Source organism: Calypte anna, chromosome 2 (genome assembly GCF_003957555.1).
Source record: "Calypte anna isolate BGI_N300 chromosome 2, bCalAnn1_v1.p, whole genome shotgun sequence".
Classification (NCBI taxonomy): domain Eukaryota; kingdom Metazoa; phylum Chordata; class Aves; order Apodiformes; family Trochilidae; genus Calypte; species Calypte anna.
This window is the reverse complement of record NC_044245.1, coordinates 143,055,047-143,079,436: the sequence shown is the minus strand read 5'-3', so window position 1 is coordinate 143,079,436 and position 24,390 is coordinate 143,055,047. Positions and strand designations below refer to the sequence as shown.

General features: G+C 36.5%; 1 protein-coding gene across 7 annotated transcripts in view; it reads right to left on the bottom strand.

The window, feature by feature from the left end:
• Positions 1-24,390, bottom strand: part of PHF20L1 (PHD finger protein 20 like 1) — a 55,538-nt gene that overhangs the window by 12,670 nt on the left and 18,478 nt on the right. For 6 of the 7 annotated variants that reach the window (XM_030444437.1, XM_030444440.1, XM_030444443.1 and 3 more), the window contains 9 exons: positions 19,977-20,059; positions 15,975-16,227; positions 13,784-13,969; positions 13,366-13,572; positions 8,104-8,160; positions 6,690-6,794; positions 2,626-2,790; positions 2,069-2,250; positions 117-216 (listed from right to left, as the gene is read on the bottom strand). In XM_030444437.1, the coding sequence (XP_030300297.1) occupies positions 117-216; positions 2,069-2,250; positions 2,626-2,790; positions 6,690-6,794; positions 8,104-8,160; positions 13,366-13,572; positions 13,784-13,969; positions 15,975-16,227; positions 19,977-20,059 (1,338 nt within the window). Of the gene's footprint in view, positions 1-116; positions 217-2,068; positions 2,251-2,625; positions 2,791-6,689; positions 6,795-8,103; positions 8,161-13,365; positions 13,573-13,783; positions 13,970-15,974; positions 16,228-19,970; positions 20,060-24,390 lie in introns of those variants that run through there. The other variant, XM_030444444.1, reaches the window with a different exon arrangement.

Genomic DNA, 24,390 nt, shown 5'->3' with positions numbered 1-24,390 from the left:
GAAATATAACAGATAGCACAAAACAGACAAAGCTTTAATAATTTCAGCAATGTATAACATCTCTGCTTAAAAACCCCAAGTAGACACCTTCAGATAAAGAGGTAGTTTACCCTTACCTGGTGGATCTCTGCAGATATAACAGATGTACTGGTCTGGAATGCTGTCCTCTAGCAGTCCCATGCACACACTGTGCTGCCAACACAAGCACTCTTCGCACTGATGTAAGGAAAAAAAAAACCAAAAAACTAAAACTGAGATAAGTAGATTCAAAATTTAAAAGCTATTTCTTGTCAAAATGCAGAGAACAGCAGTTTAACTTATACAGTTGGTTTGAGTAAGATTATTTGAGAGTTGGGCAATTTGTGTTTGGGTAGGCAAAGACATCAAGCTAAAAAAGAGCTCTAGTTCTGACAATAACCTCAACCACAAACTCCAGACTCAGGGGAAAAAAAAGAAATTGAAGATGCAATATTTAATAAAATTTTATTACAACATTCAGTATTATAGGACCTAAATATTTAGTAGTGAAACATAAGACAGGAGTATAATATTGCAGAGTAAAGTAGAAAGATAATGTAATACATTACAGCATAACAGTGAAAAGTAGAAAACTCTTCAGTTTAATTATTTATATTTACAAAGCATCTCTCCAGTGCGCTAGAAAGATGTGTTTATAATATCGCACCAATGGAAAATCTAAAAGAAAAAGAAAATGGAGAAAATGAAAGAGGAGAAACAAGAGAATAGGAGAGCAAAACAGAAGTGGTAAGACATGAGGGCCTAGAAACAGCAAACTGGTTGCTCTCAGCAAGATAAAACATGAAGAGGAAAAATCAGGCTTTCATTTGACTTAAGAAATAAGCTGAAAGCTACCACTTAAAAATGCATTTCCCCTTCTCAGTTTCCCTGTGTTCTAAATATCTGATGATTTTACTGGCAAAGTCTCTCCTCTTTCCTTTGACATGCTTTTGAGCATCAACTTATTCAAAATACTGACGTCACCTTTCCTTTTTCATACCACTATAGCTACAGTTTGCTCTCCTCTCTCTAAAGATTTCTACATCAGTCCATTTTTCCACGTTATCACCACAGCTGAACTCCACTTTAGCTCTTCCAACACAGCCCTGCCTTTCAGGGAGAGTCTTTGTGCCCTTCATTTTCAAGTCTTTCTGTCATATCCAAATGATTTTAAGTCCATTAACACAGGACAGCCATACTTGCTTCCTTCCATGCACAACTAAAACGTCCCATGTTTTCAACAGAAACTGTACCACATTAATAGTTGCATACAAACCTGTGTTTTGAGTGGGGAAAACTGAGTTCATGGTTGTTTGGTTTGTTGTTTTTTTTTAAGTTACAGGCAACTGAGTTCTTCCTCACTGCTGTTTGCATCTGACCTTATTTTTACCTTATGAATTCCTTGAGACAAAGACAAACTGTTCTTTACTAATGTGGAACACTCCCCTCACTGGAGTACAAAATAAATTAGCAGAGATAAGTTATAATCCAGCACCTGAATGCTACGCACTGAAAACTCTTCTTCCTTTTTTTCTACACCAAGATTTAAATTCTTAGTTTTCCAAACCAGCCAGTGATTTCTAGTTTGAGAAACACATCACAGTTACTGACAATATTAATGTCTGTGAAGCAGGGATAGAACCGAGGTAAATTTACACTGACCAGAGGGGTATCTACAATTTGAACTGGAAAGCACAAGGGCCAAACCAGAAGGGCTGGGATAATTGGGATGGTCTGTGGACAGAAGCAATGATTTGTGTACAGAAAAGGATACTTCACTTCAAATGTATCAATTGCCCATAAAGAAAAAAGTTACCTTTCCTAACAAGCCTGTTCTATGGACTGATTTGTTAGAGAAACCCCATCCTCAAGTGACAGTTCTGCATACACTAAACAGCCATGCCAACTGCAGAACATGGAAATATTCTGTTATTGTTGCCTTCCATTTACAGCTCTCTACATAATTTCAGTCTCCAACATATCAAAATAGCACTGCCAGAAGCAAGATATTAACATGGAAAACCCATTCCACACTCTAAAATTTCTTTACCTGAATCATGAAGCCATTTTCTTCATCCAGTTCACAAATGCACCTAACAATTTCATTGAGAGCATCATCTTCATCCTGAGACTCTTCAAAGTTAGTTGAATCAAAGTCCTGATTGTACTCATCACCACTAAGTAACAAGCTCTCTGTAGAGGAATCATCCAAGAACTCCACATCTGAAAGGTCTAGTAAAAATAAACACATCTGAAACTCTATGCAGAGACAATTTTACAGAAACATAGGGGGGGGTTGATAGTTTAAAATCTAAACCTACAAATAGCAAAAAAAATTGCTCCCAAACACACTACTGGTTTTTTTAGATTTCTTCACGAATTCTGCAAAATGCTTTCCATCTCCTTAGAAGCAGAAAAGCAACACTTAACTGAGGCAAGCACAACGCAGAAGACCTTGAGTTGTGTAAGCATTTTGATTTTTAAAAACAAAGTATAAATCAGTTACTGCATTAAAGCTACAAGCCCAAATACAAACCAAATTATTCTCCTTAAAATTCTCAATGAATTAAACCTACAAACTAAAAAGCTGCTGTTCAGTCAACCTACTTTCTCCACTAAGGTCAACAGACAAGATAGCTCTTGGATACTGGTAGGATGTATTCTTCTCTGAGAACATGCTGCGCAAGGTCAGGGAGCTCCCCGAGGACCGGGTTAAGGGAGAGGAGCACCTGTCCAAGAATTCAACAGAACTATCTTCATAATCTGAATAATCTGAAAAGTTAAAAGAAAATAAGCCAGTGTTACAAAAGTAAATAAAATTTTTAGCAAATTAAAAAAAATTTTAAAATTAAGTGTGCTGCAACATTTTGTTCACAAGTAAAGAATATCAACACTGAGGCAACAGGAAAATGAAACTAAATATTAAACAGCAAAAGCTCTTTGGAACAGATTTTATTAAAAACAAAAAACATTAAGAAACACAATGAAGTTTAATAGCTAAGACAAGCAACACCCATTTAGCTTCCCCCATATTTAAATGTACAGAGGAATAATTTTTCCTAGAAAGTTCTACAGTTGTCTTTATCCACAATTCATCCCATGCCATCTGCCAGCCTTGGAGATGCTGCTGCTCACTCTCTTTCAGCTTCAGGTCTGTCTGTAGCACTTCCAGTGTTGCTAGCTGCAGACTATCAGGTTAAGTGACAAAAGCTTGTCAGCCCACCTCCAGAAGAGCAGAGGGAGCCCAAAGAAAACTCTCCTGGGATGCTCCCAGGCCCATCCCAGGAGCCATAGGCCATTGAGAGATGATCAGTCATTCCTGGAACGGGCCCAGGAACATCCCAGGAGGGCATGCACTGGCCCTGAGGAGTATGATGAGCAGGCAGACAATAAACACACCCTGCCCAGGTGTCCTTCCAGGGTCTTCCCATCACTCCCAGTATCCAGATGTGAAACTCATCACTGTGTATTACCCAGAGCACCTCTCTGGATCACCTTCTAGATTGAGCTGTTGGAGCACAGGAGTGGGGCACACTATGAGATACAGCAGAAAATCATTTTGGTCATGTTTAGGGAAGGAACCAAAGGTGAGGATCAATGGATGGAGCCCAAGCGATTTGGGGAGGAAATGTTGTGAGGAAAATGGAGGAATAAGAGATTTAAAACCACTAGCCATGCCTAAATAGGTTGCTGTGAGTACACTTGTCTGGCCATTCCCTACCTCTGATCAGCATCTATCTTTGCTGGGTGTTCGAGTCTCCCTCCCTGGAGATAATCCCTCCCTGTATCTGGACAATAGTTTTGGCAATGAGCTCTAGGCGGCCTTGTTTGGACAGGGAGGTTGGACCAAAGGATCTAGAGAGGTCTCTCCCAATCTCTAACATTCTGTGATTCTTATTAAAACCCACTTCTAACTCTTAATCATGTGAGACACTCCCTATTCAGTGTACTGGTGTGTGAATGGGGGTGTGAGCACCAGCAAACAGAATCAGACCACTGGTCAAAGGAACCATGCATCTGTGGTTCCAGCACCAAGAGAGACTGGATGAGTGATGGAAGTGCCAGCCACTTATAAGGGATCTCCAGTCACTGAGGCCCACAGGTTCATGCTGAAGCACCCAGAGGCAGTGCAAGTGCCTGAGTGTTAGCAGAGATCAAGATGGTCCAGCTGGTGAGAAGTGGCCTGGGAGGAAGGGGTGAGTGAGTCTGCAAGGGCCAGCTCTGCCTCAGGGGCTTCAGGGGAGTCCTGGCCAGCTCTGGGAGTGTGCCCTTTGGAGAGATCAGGTCTGTACTGAAAGTGGCACTGTGGCCCAAGGGGCTTTCATCTCCAGGTGCCAGCAACTGGAAAGATGTCAGAATCCATAGGATCCAGAAGCAGCTCCACAGGCAGCATCTAAGCCCACTTGCTGGAAGGATCCACATTGTACATGCATACATATATCTATGTGCACCCATCTCTATATTCTCACAAGAATTGGACCTCTCCTCCTGCTGAGCTAGAGAGGGGAGCAGGATGAGGCTGTTCAAGGAGGCCAGAAGTACAGACAGCACCAGGAGCTTCTGCCAACAGCAATACAGCAGTGCTGACCTTTATATATTGATACCACCATTATATATTTTCCTCTAGTGTATACTGTTTGCAACAGTTGAACAAAAGGGTCAGGGAAATATTTCCCATTCAGATATTTTCCCATTACAAAATACACATTTCAAATTTTGAATGTATTTCAAATCTGTAGCTTTACTTCTTATCTATTCAATTCTCCTCAAAAGTTCTTTTGTCAAATACTTCAATAACTTTGCTCGTTTTTATGTTAATTCTTTTTCATACACTTTTTACACCAACACTGAGCCAAACAACAGAACTATGAAACATTTTTCTTACTCTTATCAAACTGTATCAAGAGTGCTGCTGGGGATATTGCTGTACACAAGGTGATAGCACATTAGTTTTGAACATCTACCTAAAAATGGAACCCGTGGTGTGTTATTACCTCATTATGCCATGTTTTAATAATCACACGTTAAGAAGCTTAGGGTCTGCTTCATCCAAAAAAGACTGCCTAGGGTCTTGGGGTTTTTGTTCTTTTCTTTGGCTTTTGCATACCCAACATCTACCAGTATCTTCCTACTAATACTCAGATGCTTTCCTAGTGCAAATAAACTGCCAATAATTTTTAGGTAAAATAAGCCATTGAAGTTTATAGCCTAAAATTATATTACTCTTGTATAAAGATATAAAATACACAGAACCTAGATTATTGCAGATCACACCAAATCCCTGTATTGTTTGGGAGCATTTTCATGGTAAAGCATAAATTTTGGACAGACAAATGCATAAGCACTCTAGAGAACCACAAGGCATCTTTGAGGACAGAATTTCCATTGATTGCAGAGAGCTGTTTCCAAATGGTCTTGAGGAAAACTTCTTTGTTTATTAGCTTTTAAATTTTCACCTTCTCGTATTTTAAGGAATTTTAACCAAAGTTACTAAAACAGGTATCTAGTAGAATACACTCTCATGATACACAAACATGAAACAAACCTTACAGGCATAGAATGGTAAGTCTACATTGCAATTTTTAAATATTTAAAGATATTTTTAAAAATGAACCTAGTATTAAGACAAAACATAAGTAGTATTATTTTAAGTCCTGAAACATATTTTTAAGTAAGCAGTCAAGAGAAAAAAAAAGAATAAAGTTCAGTCTTTGGCAAGAAGAAAAGAGAGAATGTTTCTGCATTTGCCCATACTGTTATTTTTATTGCCACAGTGCTGAAAACTAAGGCTGCACTGAATGTAAAAAAAAAATAAAGAGGAAAACCAAGTGATTTGGTACAGCGATTTTATAGGAGATTAAAAGAATCAAAATACGTGGAAAAGGTGAAAAAATAGATAGAAACTGTGAAACTTCACTGGTCAGCAGGATAGCTATCTTTTTATTAAAAAACAGCAACAACAAACCCAAACATTGCTCATTTGTTCCACAGCAATCATACGAAGGAGAAAAAGGGCTGGCGCTATGTTAGAGAACCCCACTCTTACAAGGAATACTTCACAAACGAGGAGAGAAAAAAAAAAAAGCAAAAATGGTCTGAAAGGTTTTGTTTTATAGAAAAAGCCTAAGCTACCTAGAGCCTCATATCTGAAAAAAAAATCTCTCTCTAGGGAAAGAAATTAACAAAGAAAAGAAAAAGTTGAGTGATCTGTTAAAGAATCAGAATATTAAAATGAAACAAGACAAAAGGAATCACCATTTGTCAAGACAAGAAGGTTATTGCAACAGGGATGCCAACCTCAGCTGTTAAGGATTAAATGTTAAGGAGGGGCTGCATTATACAGTGAACCACTGACACTGAACAACATACCAGAGATTAAACTAATTTTAATCAACAAGGAGATTCAGATTGTGTATAAAAAAGCTTCAAATGATGAATTTGCAAAGATGTGAAAAGTGAGCATATTTTTTGAAGGAAGAAAAGTCATCTAAGAAATACCTGTCTATTACCTAGAGACTGGCTATAAATAGCAAAAAATTAGGTCATAGACCTATGTCCTTTTAACATTTCATGCCAAAATATATTCTATGAAATTAAGATTTTATGCTCATTTTGTTTACAGACATGTTTTAGTATCTACCTCCGGGAATGCAGTGATTTTCCTTACTTACCGTGCTGTTTAGATTTCTTCTTTTTTTTCTTCTTCTTTTTCTGTTTTGATTTATGATCTTTCTCCTTTTTCTCTTTTTTCTCCTTTTCCTTTTCTTTCTTTTTACCTGAAATAAAACCAAAACATTTTAAAATAGTAGTGCCATTCCAAACTTCTTGCTTCATTTGGCTAACCTAAACCTGACATCTAAAATTAAGTATTCCAGTTGCCTAGTCATATCAAAATTATTAGTTAATTTACTTGACATCTTGGGTATGTCTTTCATTAATTGCTGCTAGAATGGTTCAAAGTTCTCTTTCTACAAGTAACATTTTACCATTTTTAAATATTTCTAAATGAGAAATACAAAGATATAGCAAAGCACATAAAACAAATGACATTATTTCAGTAGCTTATAACATCTACTGTACTCATAGCTTATAATGAAAGGACTTGGGCAAGATAAGTTTTCAAAAGTGCAAAATTCCAAGCTAAAAAATAACCTTCTTAAATACATATATTAAAGTACAAAAAGTCATTTGAAGGAAATTTCAGTATCACAAAAGTGCTGATGCTGTCAGCACGTTCTACTACACAGAAACATCATAACAGAAAACTGATTCTGACCAAAATTTGATACATAAATTATTATATAAAATTTATTATACAATCCTAAGCACTGTTATATGCATGAGAACCAGTACTTTGTCTCAAAAGAAATCTATTCATCCTGTTAATTCTCCCCAGACAAAATAGATCACACAATACTGTCAACTCCCTCATCATTTTCTCAGCAATCAGCAGTAAGATAAATAATGAAGAAAATTCCATAAAATAATTCTTAAAAGTCAGTATCTAAGGATTGCTTCCTGGAGTCTTATTATCTTGTTGGGGAACACAGAAACAGAACTTTTATATCTTGGAAAAACAAGGCAGAATCACTTAAGAATTCTTGTCCATCTGTAATAGTACTAATTAGTTTTTTTAAACACACAATAAATCCAAAGCCCCATTAACTCATATTTTCTTTAAAGAACTGCCAAATGTTTTGCTAATAACACATAACAGTTTTCTCCTACCCCCACCTCCCTCAAACTCACCATTAGTAGGCAATAAAGACAGCATCACTAATTCAAACCAAGAAAAAACAAAACAACCAAAACCAAAAACACAGGCTTTTTGCTTTCAGGCCTCTCATAGGTACTTCTGGATCCCTCTAAATTCTGGCTTAGATACTTCCATTTTTTAAAAAGATAATATTATTAGTCAAATAGAAATTTGTCATAGATAAATATATGAACTGGTTTTAAACTCAACAAACAAAAGAAGTGTTGCTGGCACAGGAAATGTCTTATGCTTCTATATTTGCTCTTCAGAGACATCGAGTTAAGAGAATTTTTCCTTTCTACCTAAAAATATTATTGCTCTATACACACCGTATGTCGAAGAACTCTTCTCCTCCAGTTTTCCCTTTCTATCCATTCTTACTGCACCTGCAAAGAGAAAAAGAATACATGGCATAAGTGCAATGTCTGGCTGATGACCCACTTTCTTTTAAAAGTCAGTAGACCATAAAAAGTCCTAATGGTACATAGTAATCAGAAACATGCAAACAATAAAACTGGTTTTAATGTCACTTCATGATTATTCATATTATCTAAAGCACTGGAAACAAAAAGCATTCTGGTTTAACAACTTCTGAATGCTTGTCTTTCTCAATCACCTTCTTTAATATTTGCTTCTTCAGATTCTCAAAATATTTCTCCTATATGGGCAGAGAGCTCTGTACCTCTGTCCCTTCAAAGCTCACTGATGTGGAAGACCTCTTTTTTTTTAACTATTCCCTTTGGGTAATTTTAGACTATAGATCAAAGGCATTTCCAGATGCAAGGCATGTGTATGAGATGAGGGTGAAAAAACAAGAAGAGAGGTTTACTTGGACTTCCAGAAGGACTGCAGCCACATCACTGGTTGGGTCAGACCACTGAAACCTCAATATTTGTAATAATATCATCACACTTAACATATAATCTCTGCATATGAATGCCTAGGTCTTAGTCTTACATACAGGACAATACATGCCCCAGAAAGCTGCTTTGTTGGTCTTGGAATCTGCACTCACTGTTATACTACATGCAATGTTTACAGTGCAGTTACTTTGAAGCCTTTTTGTTTCCTTTTTCTTTCACTGTAATAGAAACCAATGTAATGAGTAAAGGTTAAAGGTGCTGACATTGATAATATTCTTTTAAGTTAATGTTCTATTTTGTGAACACAAACTAAGCTCTGGCACTACATTTTTAGGGCTATGTATAAAATTTACACTTCTGCTTACCACATTTTTCATTTATTTTAATATCATAAAAAAATACACTGTTCTTAATGTGTATATTGAATCCACATCTGACTTGCATGTAAAATACTGTGATAATTTGTTAGAATTCTGCACCATATCTGACAATTCTCACCTTGCACTACTCAGAAAAGTTTATTCAGTGAAAGACTTGGATGTTTTTTAACCTTTCCTGATGCAAACCAGGAACTGACACGGCAAAACACTTCTATAATTTTCAATGCTAATATTTATAATTAAATAAGACAATGGAATTTTCAAATAAGCAAAATATAACAAAGTTATGAAGAATATTATTTGACACAACTCAAAACTCTTTATCAATATTGCAAAAGCTTTCAGTTCCATTTAAGCTTAACCGGGAAAGCATTATATTAATCAGAACACTAAGGACATTTCAGAACCATTGCAAGGACATACTGTAAGAAAATGCAGCTCTGCAAAGCTTTAAGGGATTGAGATTTTTTAGTGCCAGCTATAAACACTTGGAGGCACCAGTCACCTTCAGTATCCCTGAGCACGAGCCCAACAAAACTATCAGCACAAAAAAAGAACTCATGGGCTTAACAGCAAAAATAAAAAATCCTGAAAAACACCTGCTAGTCGTCAAGACCAACCCAATTTTACTAAGATACAACATACATGTTATATGGAACTTACTCCAGCTCCCAGGCAGACTTCTCAGGAAAACAAAGCCAAAATGCCAGAGAGTGAGAAAGCCACGGGGACAGCAAGAGCAATAGAAGGTAGAACATCACCTACCATGCCACGCAGCACTTCTGAATGCAGATGTTCCCCACTTCAAGATGCCCCCATCCCATGCAATCTATCCAGCAGCTGCTCCTCTGTTCTGCATACTGGCTTCTAATACAAGACACAAGCTGCATGACCACAGCTCAGGCTACCTGAGCCTTTCCACTACCTCAAATCAATCATCTCACCTAAGACCATAATCCTGTTGAGATTAGTGTGCTATTCAGGCTCTTGCATTAGTCTGTATTTCAAGCAGACTTAGCTTGCTGGGATACTTATCATTGACATAAACCACTACTAGATTACTCCTTTTTGGGCTTCCTAATTAACATTTGTCTGTGTTACAGGAGTGAGCTGCTTTGCCATCTGTAGAGCAATGAGTATATTTTAGCACCTCGCTAGAAGAAAAACACACGATGCTTCTGCACATCATCATGCTATTAACATCTTGTCTCATTTCAAAAAAGAGCACAAAAGGATCACCCAAACGCACATAATTTGGTTAGGTCACTGCCATTTTCATGAAAAGATGGAATAATAACTCCCATATAAGCCATCCCAAGAGACATTTCGTCTCAATATTAGATGAGTTAGTATTTAAACGTCATTATTCAGAAGAAATTCAGACCTCAGACATTCAAACATGCCCTGATACTGATAGCCACAACACAAACTTTAGTTTAGCTGTAATTTGCAAGACAAACACAGCTAACAAAGTAATCAGACAGTAACTAAATAACTGTTTGAGGAAACCTGTATCATGGGCAAAAAACTGCCACAGTCACCCGAATATCTGTCTCCATGAGAGCTCCCTGGACTAAGAGTATAATAACCTGAGTATAGTAAAACATTCCTTTTATACCTGCATACATGGCAAGGGTATTCTTGGCTTTAGCTTTTAAAAATCAGAAGCCATTCTTGATTGAGAATCTTAAATTTTCATATGCTAAATAAATGTTAATGCCTGAAAACCCTCATTTTCAGCTGTGTAATCACTTTGCCTTACAACTAACCACAAAATTCGACAAAGTAGACAACCACAATCTGAGGGCCAGATAATAAATACTGCAAGAAAAATATTAGTTTATAAAATATAAGGGAATATTAAAATTTTTTTAAGATATTGCTTTCAATGGCAATTTTGTTCCTGTTGAGGAGTCTAGTCAGCCACCTCCTACACAGTGAAACGTGGGAGGTTTGCAATTAACACTGAAGTAAGACACCTAGAGAGCAGACCTGATAAATTACTGATTATGTCATTGTTCTACAATCAATTTTTTCACCAGAAGTCTGATCTCAGACTATAAACAAATGCAAACCACAGCAATTTTCAGTCTGCTTTATGACACATTTCCAATATTACCTCTCCTGGTCTGGCATGGTGAAGCAACACAAATGCCCCTGAGCACAGGCACAGCAGAGGAGGAACAAGCAAGCACAGGAGCACAGGCAGCCTTTTAGTAGCACTGATTACTTCAGTTCAGTGAATTAAAATAAATTGTACAACATGGAGACTTATTTTGTTGCATGATATTCTATTCCATCACTTTTTCTGTTTCAACTTTCCTATTAACAGGAATCTCAACATCCATTCCAATATACAACTTAAATGATAACATGACAAGATCATTAATGGTTCTGTCATAATTAATATTGCTTGAATTTCTTGAGTATAGGATAAACTTCATATCCAAATGCACTTTAAATATATATTACAGATTAAGAAATGAATCTGCACAAAACAACCTCTTCAGGAAGGATGAGGACAAGAAAAGCTTTTGCTTGCTTTCAGCTGACTAACCCCAAGGACACTTGTTTTCCCTGACATAAAGTGTGTGGGCACGTCATGTATTTTTGAGTCAGAAATAAATGAAATATAATTTCTTTAATTAGAATAGGCTGTGGCCAAGACCAAGTTCAAGAAACAACAAGGTCCAAGTGTACTCATTGATGGTGAGCGGGTTTAGAACCAGCTTAGAGTCCAAGCCAGCCCCATGACAGAAGGGGGCAATAAAATAAATATCCATCAGTACATTTTTAAATGGTCTAGAAAACATATCAGAAAAGTCAGAAGTTACATTCCTAGTAACTGAGTTTTAATAAACAAGAAACAGATGGTAACTGGAGGCTCTTCTATGATCTTGCTCTATGAGTGGGCAAATATACATCTCCTAAATCCCCTTCTTCTAATGGCAGAAGACAGGAGATAAAAGGACTTTTACAGAAGTAATTTTCCCAGGAATCTTCTACTCAATTACTATGCAGTGCATCAAAGGCAAATGAAGACTGTCACATGGTTTCACTCAACAAATTAAGTAATATTTTTAAAAGCTTAAGTGGCAGCTAGCTACAAATTCTCACAGCCCTTCTTTTGACAAATTAGTTTAAGATATTAATAGACTGGGGTTTTTGAGAGAAAGGATAATTACAGCCTTCTATGTTAATCTACACAAACTCGATCCAAAAACGCTGCTCTGCCTTTTTTTACCTCAGATTAGACAGATATTCTACAAACGGATGAACTGATCACTTTACACTTTCAGTGGGAGCTTTTGTAGGTGGGACACCCAATAAGGGGCCATAACAAAATGCTTCACTCTCCTATCAAGCACTGCAGCTACACTATCAGCTTAATGCAAAGTTTTGGGTTTTTTTCCTCACAACTAAGATAAGAATGCCAAAATTAGATACTTCAAGGTCATGTTGTCCTCCCTTACCACTGATGACTTCCATGAAATACTTCCCCACACAGTACAATAATTACATTTTTCCCCCTCATTTTATTGAGCAACTTTCTCATTTAAAAAAGGCTGAGAATGCTTTCGTGAAAGCCAATTGAGAATGGTATGATTACTCACCCAGGGTAATATACTTTTACTTATGAAAGTAAAAAAGCATATGTACACCTAAAATAAACTGGTTGAAAACATCCCACTTCTAGGGTCTGCAAACGGCTGCATGAACCTATCCCAAAATCTCTCAATTGCCTGTATCCAAGTGATTCACTTAAACCACAGCACCCAGTAAACTGATACAAAGTGAGAGGCAGCACAGAGTTCCATTACTGGGCTCTATGCAAACTCTGAAGGTAAGCCAAGTCTATGTAAGTTTCAGAGTTCTCACAAATATTTTCAAGTATTATTAACAACCAAATGACAAACTTCCCACTGCAAACAGAAGCAAAGGTAGAGGAATGCTGACTCCTCCAGAGAATTTTACTAAGGTAATGTTTTCAAGCTAAGCTAGAAGATCAGTGACTACATCTAGATTCAGTACATATTAGTTTGTTAGTAAAAAAAACTCCATAGATAATTTTCACAAGTTTTAACAGTATAAAATATCTTTGAAATAAACGCTGCTTTTTATATTGTACATTCTCAGATCTCCCCTAAAGTGTGTTAGAAAATGCTAATGCAGCTCAAAGCCAGCAGAAGAGGAAGAACATGCAGTGGGTGGACCCAAGAAAGAGTAGAAGGATTGTGAGTGTGGAAAAAGAAAAAAAGTATCCCCTTTTTCTGTGTGACTGTATGATACATACACATTTTGACCCTAAAACTAGAAACCTAACTGGTCGTACACTGAATCTCTTTACCTGACGCTGTTGTAGCTACTCTTCCATCAGTTACTGCTTTGGAAGAAAGATATGTAATCATCTGAATATCTTCCTTGTCTTTACTGGGATATTCATTACGGAAAGTGGATTCTGTGGATAATGGTGCAGTAACTTCCGAACTATGGCTTAAATCAAGAGGGAGACATGGTCCACGCTTCTCAAGTGACATATGAGCAACATCAGGTACTACATAAAAGAAAAAATGCAATATTAAAAAAGATACTTAGATTGAACAAACAGATTGGATTGCAGCGTTACATAAAAAAAAAAAAAAGGAACAGCATACAGCTTTAGCTACAACAAATCAAAATATGCCATTAGATGAAAACCGTGAAAGGTCTAATTTTTATGATTCAATTTCTCTTGGGCAGTTCTTTATTAGATTAAGATACATTACCCTCCAATTTTGATGATTGTTGGTTTTGACCACTGATGGAGAACACTTTTCCATCAGTAACTGAAGAGGGAGAAGAAACTTTTTCTACAGAATCATCAGGCAAGGAGCAAGTGGCTAAACGCTGTGATCTTCTTCTCCGTTGGCTATGTTTGTAGGATCTAGGGGAATTCACTGGCTGTGATGGACCTAAAAAGAGATCTTTCAATGTTCATGAAGCAGAGAGATATATCATAACCTTACCGCAGTATTTGAGAGCTAAAAATGGGGAGTAATTTAATAGCTCTTATTTGCAAAGCTGGTAATCACAGCAGAACTGGTAAAAGTAATAAAAAGCTGTGACTACCAGGAGCAAAAAAAGAGATGCTCAAGACATGATTCTGCTTTTTGATTATTATATGTTATGAGGGCATCTACTTCCCCACTAATAAAGGCTGTTGTGATAGGCAAACAGCTTATTTACAATAAGCATTCCCCCCATATAACCCATGAGAGTAGGCTACTTATAATGGAAGGGGGCAGCAGATTTAACAGTAAACAGAACAAATTATCACAGTTAAAGATCTAAAAACTCATGGATAGTGGCAACATACAATTTAAATAATCAAAAGCAGCAGTTTATTTTATATCCTACATCCCATCTTCTGCTAACCTTATATCAATACCCCAGCTATATTTCAAATGCACACTGCCAACACATGGCACAGCAGAAAACCCCAACTTTGTGCTTAAAAAAAAGGGGGGGAGGATTGATATAGGTTAATATAGGCCTGATTCATTAAAAACAAAAAACCCACACTCTACTACACCTCTCCAATTTTACCCAGTTTCACACTCTGCCTTAGAAAAATAATGAAGTCATTATTATATTGTAAACCACTGTCCTCTCCTTTTCTTAAACAGCTTTTAGATGCATACAAAAATGTACATATTTAAAAATAAAGGCACAGTAAAACTATTTCCATTAGAGGCAGTAAAGACTTGAGAGCACAAGATAAAATACTAACAAGATATAAGCTATTAGGTAACCTATTTTTAAATTAGTTGATTTTAAAAACAATGCTACAATGAAGTCTAACTTTATACAAAATGCAAACATGCTCAAGGGAAACGACTTACCATTATTTTAGGGGTGGGGAGGGAAGGTGCATTACAAAACAGATAAGAGCTAACTTTTTGTGGGGACAAAATGCAATTCACACCAATGTATTCTGAATAAATAGGTGGCTGAATTTGCACTCCTCCCTTTCCCATTCATTTAAAGCTATCTGTGAGAAAAGATTAAAAGAAACTTATCTCCTAAGGGAAAATATCAAATTAAGGTTATGGGGAACAGATGATGCAGGTATGTATAGTCTTCCATCCTCAATCACTATCCTGTAAGTGAAGAAAAAATACAGCTTTTGACCTACTGGAACCCACATTTAACTGTTGGCCTCACCATTTAACAATCTTCAGACAACAAATAGCCTGACCCTAAGCAACACTAAAAACCTAGCATAATCTCCAAAATTACAGAAATACTTTACTATTAAAAAAAAAAAAAAAATCACATATTCAAGGAAGCAGCATAAACTATTCCCTGTTCTTCTGACAACCAATGTTTTGGTACTGTGCAAATCAGTTACACATGTTAAGACACTGAAGACCTATGGTATTGTTCTCAGATAAATAAATCCCATTTTTTATTTTTCCCCCTCCACAGATCTTGAACCCATCTTCTCTTTCAAATCATATTTGAAGGAAATATCACATAAGGTAAAGACTACCACAGCCAATATGAACAGCACACCAACCTCCTGAAGGCAGAATTTTTTAGAGAAGGAAAGGTTAACAACCAAGGTGTATGTCTTTTCTTTTTAATGAATCAGGCCACTTCAGAAGAGAGGTTTGATTTTTCCTGTATCCACTGTTAACGCTAATGTGGAAATTTAAGAGGGAGGGAAAGCCAACCATGAAAACCCACGACTCAAAATATAAATTATTTAAATATATTACTTCTGGTAGAGTAATTCTTATGCCTTATTATGTGACTCAACTATTAAAACACTAAGCTACCCCTGTTTCTCCCACTTGGACCTTTTATTTAAAGCAGATGAATTTTTAAAAGCAACAGCCATTTACAACCCCCCAAAAATTTCTGTATATCTCTTATAAGTAATTACAGTATTTTTTTTAAAATGTCTGTGCTCACTAGTTTTATTTATCACAGAAGAAGGAAGCTGTGAGACCAGCGTCAAATCCTCGACTTGTATTAATTCTGGGGAAAGTGGTGATTTAGGGGGCTTTATACACCCAGAAGAATCTCCAGATTCTTGTTTGCATTTCTTGCTGCGAGCCTTTCCTGAAGACAAAGTTGAGGATAACAGTGCAGGTTTCTGAATGTTGGCAGAACTGCTAATATCAGCTTCATTTTTTTTCTGACTTTGTGGTTTAGGTGAAATCTCCTGAATAAATAATAAAAAATTGATACTTTTATTTCGGTTTCTTCGCTGTAGTTCTTGGTAATCTATTTTGATCTTTTAAAAGCAACTTCAGTATTCAACACACATTTTCAAGCAACGTTATTCTCAGTACAAATGCAGACTATTTAAAATGCATCACATTAAAGTTTTTTTTCAAAGGAGCAATATCAATTATTTTCAGCATTCAGACCATCCTCATTTCTTACTTTTTGAAATATCTGAAAAAAATTTTTTTTCCTCCATTCCCATTCTTATAATTCAGGATTTTTAGCTTCTGTCACTTCATATTCAGCAGACCAGGACTGTGAGCTCTGTCTCAAAGTGTTACCTGGAGAATGCTTCCTAAAAACTAGAATACACAGAGTGATCTACAATTATCTGGAGTTGGAAGGGACCTACCAGCACCCAGTCCAACTCCCTGTTCCTTGCAGAACTACCTTACCTAAACCATACGACTAAGAGCATCATTCAGACATTCCTTGAATTCTGACAGGCTTTTACACTACTATGATCAGGGAAATCCTTGTTAAGAGGATTGCAGTTATAAAAAAAGATTTTCCTTTCACAGTTATTAACCCTGGACCATAGCAAAAAAAAAAAACAAACAAAAAAACAACACCCCCCCACAAAAAAAAGTAAATACTCCCTCGGGAAAATATTGTTAAACACAAATACAGGTTTTAGAGAAGAACCTGAAAAAGTTGATAATGCTCCTTTAAGGCATGTCTGAAAACAGTAAGAAGTTTCCAAATACTGAGCACACTCTCACATAACCCCTTTCAGTGCTGGGAGTCTGGATTTCACCACACTATGTTTGTGCAAACACAAAGAAATCACAACTTCTAGCACACAGGGTTAAATAGATTGCTAACTGTTGGAGGAAAATGAGCAGATAAAGAGTTAAGGCAGTTTAAGGAAAAAAAAATAAATAAATCAACATAGAATACAGCTTCCCAATTTCATCAGTTTTCATCCTTCTTAAAACATATACTGAAGTATTACTTTTAGACAATTCACATGCATTGACATTTTTGCCTGGAAGGACGTTCTTCCAATTTTACTGGATAAACTCTGCATGTGTTACAACTTGCCCAATAAAAGCAAATTACAGTATCTGAACATATTTTCTTAAACCTGTACCTTTTCTTGTCCCAGTTACATCACACAGCACAGTACCAAACAACAAAACCATAACTATAACCATTGAAAGGTATTTCTAGAATGTGTGTGCCATTTCATTCAAACTAAAAACATCACATATCTGATGATTTCAGTTTATTACTGGGTTTGTTATAAGACAATTTTATCTTCCACTGGAACTTTCAATGTTCCGATGGAAAAAAAAGGAAAAAAAGGAAAAACAAAAAACCATAAGTGCACATTCTGTTTGTAAAAGGGCACTCCTGAATGCTACATAATAGCTTGCTGGAAATACCATGTAAAGATCCGGTGCAAAACATCCCATTCAGCAGACATCAGCTCTACTTTGAATAATTCAATTACACATGTACTAAGTGCAGTTTATTAATTTCTATAAAATATTACATGAACTTTAGAGTAAACCTATGCTGGTTATGAGAGATACTACCAGAAATTAATTAGAGTCGTAACTTGTAAGTAAACAATTTTATTGTTCATCTTCACAGATGTGAAAGACATTACTACAGCATCCATTACTTTCAAATTACAAAGTTATTTAAACAAGATTAAAAAAATTAAATTAATATCTTGATAAGGTGCTTAACCTCTTAACAGGACAAATTAACATTAAAAACCTTAATTCAATAATGTTATTAATCTAACCAGGTCTTGGTCAAAAGGAAATATAACATGACATACCCTAATACAGTTAAATAAACTACGGTATCTGCAACTAATCATCTGAGGTTTTGGGCTTAAGACAACTGTAAACTAAAAATATATAAATATAAATAAAATAAACTTCCATCAACAGAGTCAGTTTTCGGCTATTGGCCTGAATACTTCTACCATGTTCTGTATTACATTATTAAAAAAACCCTACAAGATATTTCACCCATTCAATTTTATAGCAGTAGCAGACAACACCTTGAAGGAATGTCAGCTTTGCTACTGGAAAACCTTTTGGGGAGGTTTATAACTCGGCCATTTAAATCTAAATTTGGGCAGGAACTTAGTGAAAAAATCTTTAAGCTCAAAAATATTCCTCCTCACAGTCTGTAACTTAAACGTTTGTGAGGTTCCTGTTTTTATTTAGAAGTGAAGGAACAGGACAATTTGGGATTTTAGATGCCTCTTTAAAGGAGCTTAAGAAGTTGTTCCAAAAAATAAGTTTTTTCAGACCATTAGCAAGTAAACAGTGACAGAGACATCGTTTTTTTAGCTAATCAATAAAACAAACAGCCGAGTTACTAAGTCTAAGAAGTAACAAGGTTTCAGTAACTATGCACTGTAGTTTATGCTGTTGCATACACAGTCTCTATAAACCACAAAGTCCCATTAACTGTAATGGGATTCTGCATGGTAAGATTTACATTGTAATGATTCCTCCAAAAACAACATGCTGTAAAAGCCATTTCACAGTTTTTTGCACATTGAAAATATCACACACAGTAGCAATAAAATCCTAACATCTTTAATATGCAAAAAAATTGAGAAATGGAATATTATGTCAATACATTGTAAACCTTTATGCAAAATATTGGTCAATGCATTGACACTGTGGGGGCTCAGTTTGCCATTACAGTGGCAGCATTAAGAACAGAAAATTGTGTTCCATTGACAGGTCTCACATCCAATGCAGTGTCAATGGAAAAACCACAGCAACACAATTATAAATCAGCTCTAAAGAACCAGTACAACCAAAATATAAAATAAAGTTTGGGGTAGGGACTGTTTCATAGAGTGTGCCGGGGGCTTAAGAACAGAAGTGCTCTTTTAAGAATTGCAGGCAGCAAGGCCATTTTGTTCAAATGATGCTGTTGAAAAGACTGAAAATTAATACAAAAAGCTGTATTAAAACTACATTAAGGCTCTGATTCAAATCACTGGAAAACAAAGATGTCCTGAATCAAGACTAGTGTTCATCCTTAGCTTGTTTATCATGCTTAGGCATTCAGCCCTTTTAAGATGCAAGATAATGCACAGCTTGGAGTCAAGCAATGCCTGAACACAAGAGAATAAGCCAAAGATAAAATGGCAGCAAGTGTGCAGGTTTAAAAATCAGACCCTTAACATTATTTAAAAGTTTCTTTTTTGTATTTATTAAAATATATGCCCTTGAAAAATGTATGGCTCATTGAGCAGTTCATAAAACACAAAGAAGCCTACAACACCAAATTCTTACAATATAAAAGAAACTTCTCTTAAAAGAAGTTCTATTTGATGTCAAAAGACCCTCTTTCAAACACAAATTAGTGTAAGGGCCACTTCCTAAGCTAGTCATGGTCATGGATTCAGCTACAAAACTGACCTTGGGATGCTGGTCTCACATTTCTTGCATGGAGACTTCATTTTTTTGTTTGTTTGTTTTCTGTTTCTTTCTAACACAAAAGCTTATTAATGAAATTAAAGTCAACACTGTGTTTAGAGACAATTAAATGCCATACTTCTGGCTCTGCCAGAAATGTAAACATAAGATCAATTTTCAGTTCCCTATTATATCTGAAGGGGCAAATTTTGTATTTACTACATCTCCATGGCACACTCCAGTGGGGAACCTTGCAAAAGAATCAAACTCTACCATTTCATACCTGCTCCAGCACTGGAGCTGTTTCTTTGTTGCCCTCCTTTTTTTCAGCACCATCCGCAACAACAGCTTTGGATGCCAATAAGCCTTAGGAAAAAAATTGCAGAGATTTTTAGTTAGAAGCAGCTTGCAACAAGAATTTGTGGAAAACAAAGCAAAACAGCAAAACAAGAACTATGGATTTCTTAAGTCTACAACATAATTCACTTTGACACAGTTCTAAATGAATCTGAGCACTCCACATTAGTACAAACAAAAAGTTAAAAGGATGGACCCATAACAGTGGCCTATCACAAGAGGTACTTCTCTGGCAACACCATTAAGAAAGACAAAAATCAAATTACCAGGTGTAACAAAATGCCTCATCATCCTTTTAAAGCCCAAGCACTTCACCTTTAAAATCAAGCCCATGATACTTCAGTAAATTCTGAGAGATCAAAATTATTCTAAAACTTTTCTTTCTCTCTCCTTTCCAGTTTTAGGAAATTCCAATCAGAATTTGTACCACTACTTCTTACCTCTAACACATACAAACTCCTCTTAGACAGAATATGGGATTTAATTTCCAAATGAATATTCTCAGCAACAGAGCTCCCCAATTACCTCAACAACAAGACCACTTTGGGAGCAAATGCATCAGAATAGAATATGTCACCTCATTCATGAGCTCATATACAGTAGCACTACTAATAAAAAAAATCTGTAAAAGACAGAGCAACAAAAAAATGAGTATTGGGGTTTTTTTGACTAAGTATGTAGGAATAGATTTACACAATTACCTAAGTATGAAGAGACAAAAAACATTCTGTGCAAAACAAAAATTGACAAAAACTGAAAATCCACAAACCCACAAATCTGAATAGAACTTAATATTATAACCCCTAGGAGTGTCAATATTGGGAGTGCAGTGCTTAGGTCTTCAGAATCACTGGACTTGACAGAGCCACAGGAAATTACTATTGTGTTCCATGAAAAAATCAGATATGCTCAAAATTAATTTACAGTGCACAATACCCAAGGAATTATAAATCAGCAAAGCTTGGGCTCTCAGGAAGTTTTTAGGACATTTAAAGGGAAAGAAATGCTCACAAAAAATCCCCCACCATTTTGCTAGCTACCACATTTCATTCCACATTAAATACTAGGGCTTTTTTTTCATTTACTGTTCATGTTAGATTAAGTTAATCATCAGTCTACTGTAAAGTAGTTATGTTTTAAATAAACTATTCCACAGCCATAACAAAAGGTGCAATTTTAAAGGTTAACTGAAAAGTAGAAACTTACTTAGCTCTAGTGTATTAATACAAATAAAATTATCAGGTAAGATTTATGTTCTGCACTAGGCTTCATGAAAGATAAAGGTTTCATGGTTCTAAATAAACCTTTGAGATTCAAATTATCTTGTTCAAGTCAAGGGGCAAAACTAAAAATGTTCTTTACATTGGCAACCATACATCTACATTGAGAAGTATAAATTATATTTCAAAATTAAGTGGAGTTTTAAATACTAAACAACAAGCTACAGTTCATAACACAAGTACTGTGATTCCACAAACCACAGGTTGCCCAGAGAAGCTGTGGATACCCTATTACTAGCAATGTTCAGGGTGAGGTTGGATGAGACCTTGACTAACCTGGTCTAGTGGAAGATGTCCCTCCTCATGACAGGGAGATTGAACAAGTTGTCCCTTCCAACCCAATATTATGATTCCTAACTAGATTCTCAGTGCTCAGAAAGACACTAAATGAACACAGGCTGTCACACCTGAGAATATATAGCCCTTCTTATTTCCTTCTTCTCTACTCCATTAAGTATCTTTCTAACCAATTACCAAGCTTCTAGGAAGGCAAAACTACTCTACAAGCTACTACAGTAGAAGGACTACAGGTTCACCATCCTCTTTCAGTATCAGCGTGTAATAAAAAAATATGATTTCCCTCAGTGGCAGTAGCAGAAGAAAAAGGAGCAAGTGTTGCAACTCCTTTTTGTTCAGTGGTCAGACACCACCACCAGCTGTAGCCCTTGAGGCAGACAAGGAGAATATTCTGCAACAAATACTGAATACTGAATGAAACTCCAGAAAACAGTTTCCTTCCAATAGCATTGAATGACTATATTATTTTCTCTATTTTCTCAATAAAGTCATAAAAGACTAACAGTTACAGCTACGATGCTTTATGATTCTCTTGTAGCCATTCTGATGGGCACATCACCATGGTTCTCAAACTTCCCTTGAATCTAAAAGCTCATGCCAGAGACACAATCAACATTCTATAGGTATTTCAGGTGTAAGAAATAAGAAGGAAATAAGAGGAAGTTCCATCATCAGCAGTTAGATTTTAAAAATACTGTCACATGCAACACAAAAACCTACTATACCATGAGTTGCAGAAGTGTATTAACTTGACAGAAGTTCCACAAAGTAACTACCAAGCATAACAAATCTCATCCTGAGAAGATTAACTCGCTTTCACTATTCAAAATGTAAACACATTCTATGCTAATGGACTGTATGCTGTCTTGGAGAGAGACAAGACATTGTTCTTAGAATTATAACTAAGTCAATGGCTACAACATGATTTTTCTGATTATTCAGTTAAGTGTGCATGACCCTATCCCACTGCTCTTACTCTCACAAAGCTCCTTAGAAAAGGAGAATGTAACCACAAGCACAGAAAAATGTATTTTCTAGAACTACAGTTTTTTTCAACCAGTTTTGATATGTTCTTCTACTAACTGATACAGGAAAGAAATTATCAGGGTTCTAAATATTTATCACTATTAAGTATCTTGTACTTCTACTGCTCAAGGAAGCAATTACACTGAAACTTAACTGACAGTGTATGCAGTATGGGCAAAGGAGAGTGGAAATGACACTGATAAATAAGATATCTTGACTAAACTTGGTACCAAATAAGAAGCCTTCCAGAAGAGAAAATCCTGGAGGTTTTTCTAAGGTTTGCTACTTTCATATCATATTCCATATTGGCCCATTTATTTTCTCTTTTAAATTGAAGTACTGATTGTGAGACTGAAATGGAACCACACATTGAAAAACATTCTCAGATGCTGACCTATGAAAGGTTGAACCAGTTAAAACAAGTCTGACAAAACTTCATCATGTAGTTTAATAAACCAGGTTATTTTTACCACATAGAAACAAGTAAGACTATTTATATGAATGACCATAAGCTATCTACAACAAAACAAAACCCCCCTCTCATTTGTAGCACAAAGAAGTTTGTCAGACTTCACACTAAACACTATTTAATAGAAGAATGATCAGCATTAATTTCTATCTTGCTGTTTGTCCAAGGGCCCCACTGTTAAGGAAGGAACTTCATAACTCGTCTCCACTCAGCTTTTGAAGCACACCTGACACTTTCCTAGAACAAACATATTCCCTCTTCCTAAATACTAACAGGGTCAATGCTGGGAACAGATTATTGTGAGGCATGGGGGAAGAGAGATACAAATTGAAATAATTTTTCCACAGTCAGTAATTTCTATTAAATTGTGGAATAAAATCCCTTTCAAAAGATAAGACCAATAATCTACTATTCTATTTTCAATAGTTTAAAATGTATTCTATAGCTGTATAGTTGGTTTCACAGAATCACAGAATGTTAGGGGTTGGAAGTGACCTCTAGAGATCATTGAGCCCAATCCCCCTGCCAAAGCAGGGGATAACCCAGGGCATGCCACACAGGAATGCATCCAGGTTGGTTTTGGAAGCCTCCACAACCTCTCTGGGCAGCCTGTTCCAGTACTCTGTCACCTTCACAGTAAAGAAGTTTCTCCTCCTGTTGAGGTGGAACTTCCCATGTTCTAGTTTAAACCCATTATTTCTTGTCCTATTAAAACCAGATGCAGTATTCCAGGTGTGGTCTCACCAGGGCAGAGCTGAGGCAAGGAGAACCTCTCTAGATCTGCTGGACACACTTTTCCTAGGATACCATTGGTCCTCTTGGCCACAAAGGCACATTGTTGACCCATGTAGTATTTACTGTCCACTAGGACTCCAAGGTTTTTTTACCATGCAGCTGTCATCCAGATCATTCCCTAATCTGTACTGGTGGTTGGTGTTATTCCTACCCAAATGAAGAACTCTACACTTGTCCTCATAGCACTTCATGAGGCTGATTTTTGCCCAGCTCTCCAGCCTGTCCAGATCCCATAGGATAGCAGCCCAGCCTCCTGGTGTATCAGCCACCCCTCCCAGCTTCATATCATCAGTGACATTGCTGAGGGTATACTCCATCCCCTCATCCAGGTTAATGAAGACATTGAACAGAACTGGACCCAGTACTGATCCATGGGGATCCCCACTGGCCACAGGCCTCCAACTTAACTCTGTGCCACTGATCACAACCCTCTGAACCCTGTTGTTGAGCCAGTAATGAATACAGTTCAATTG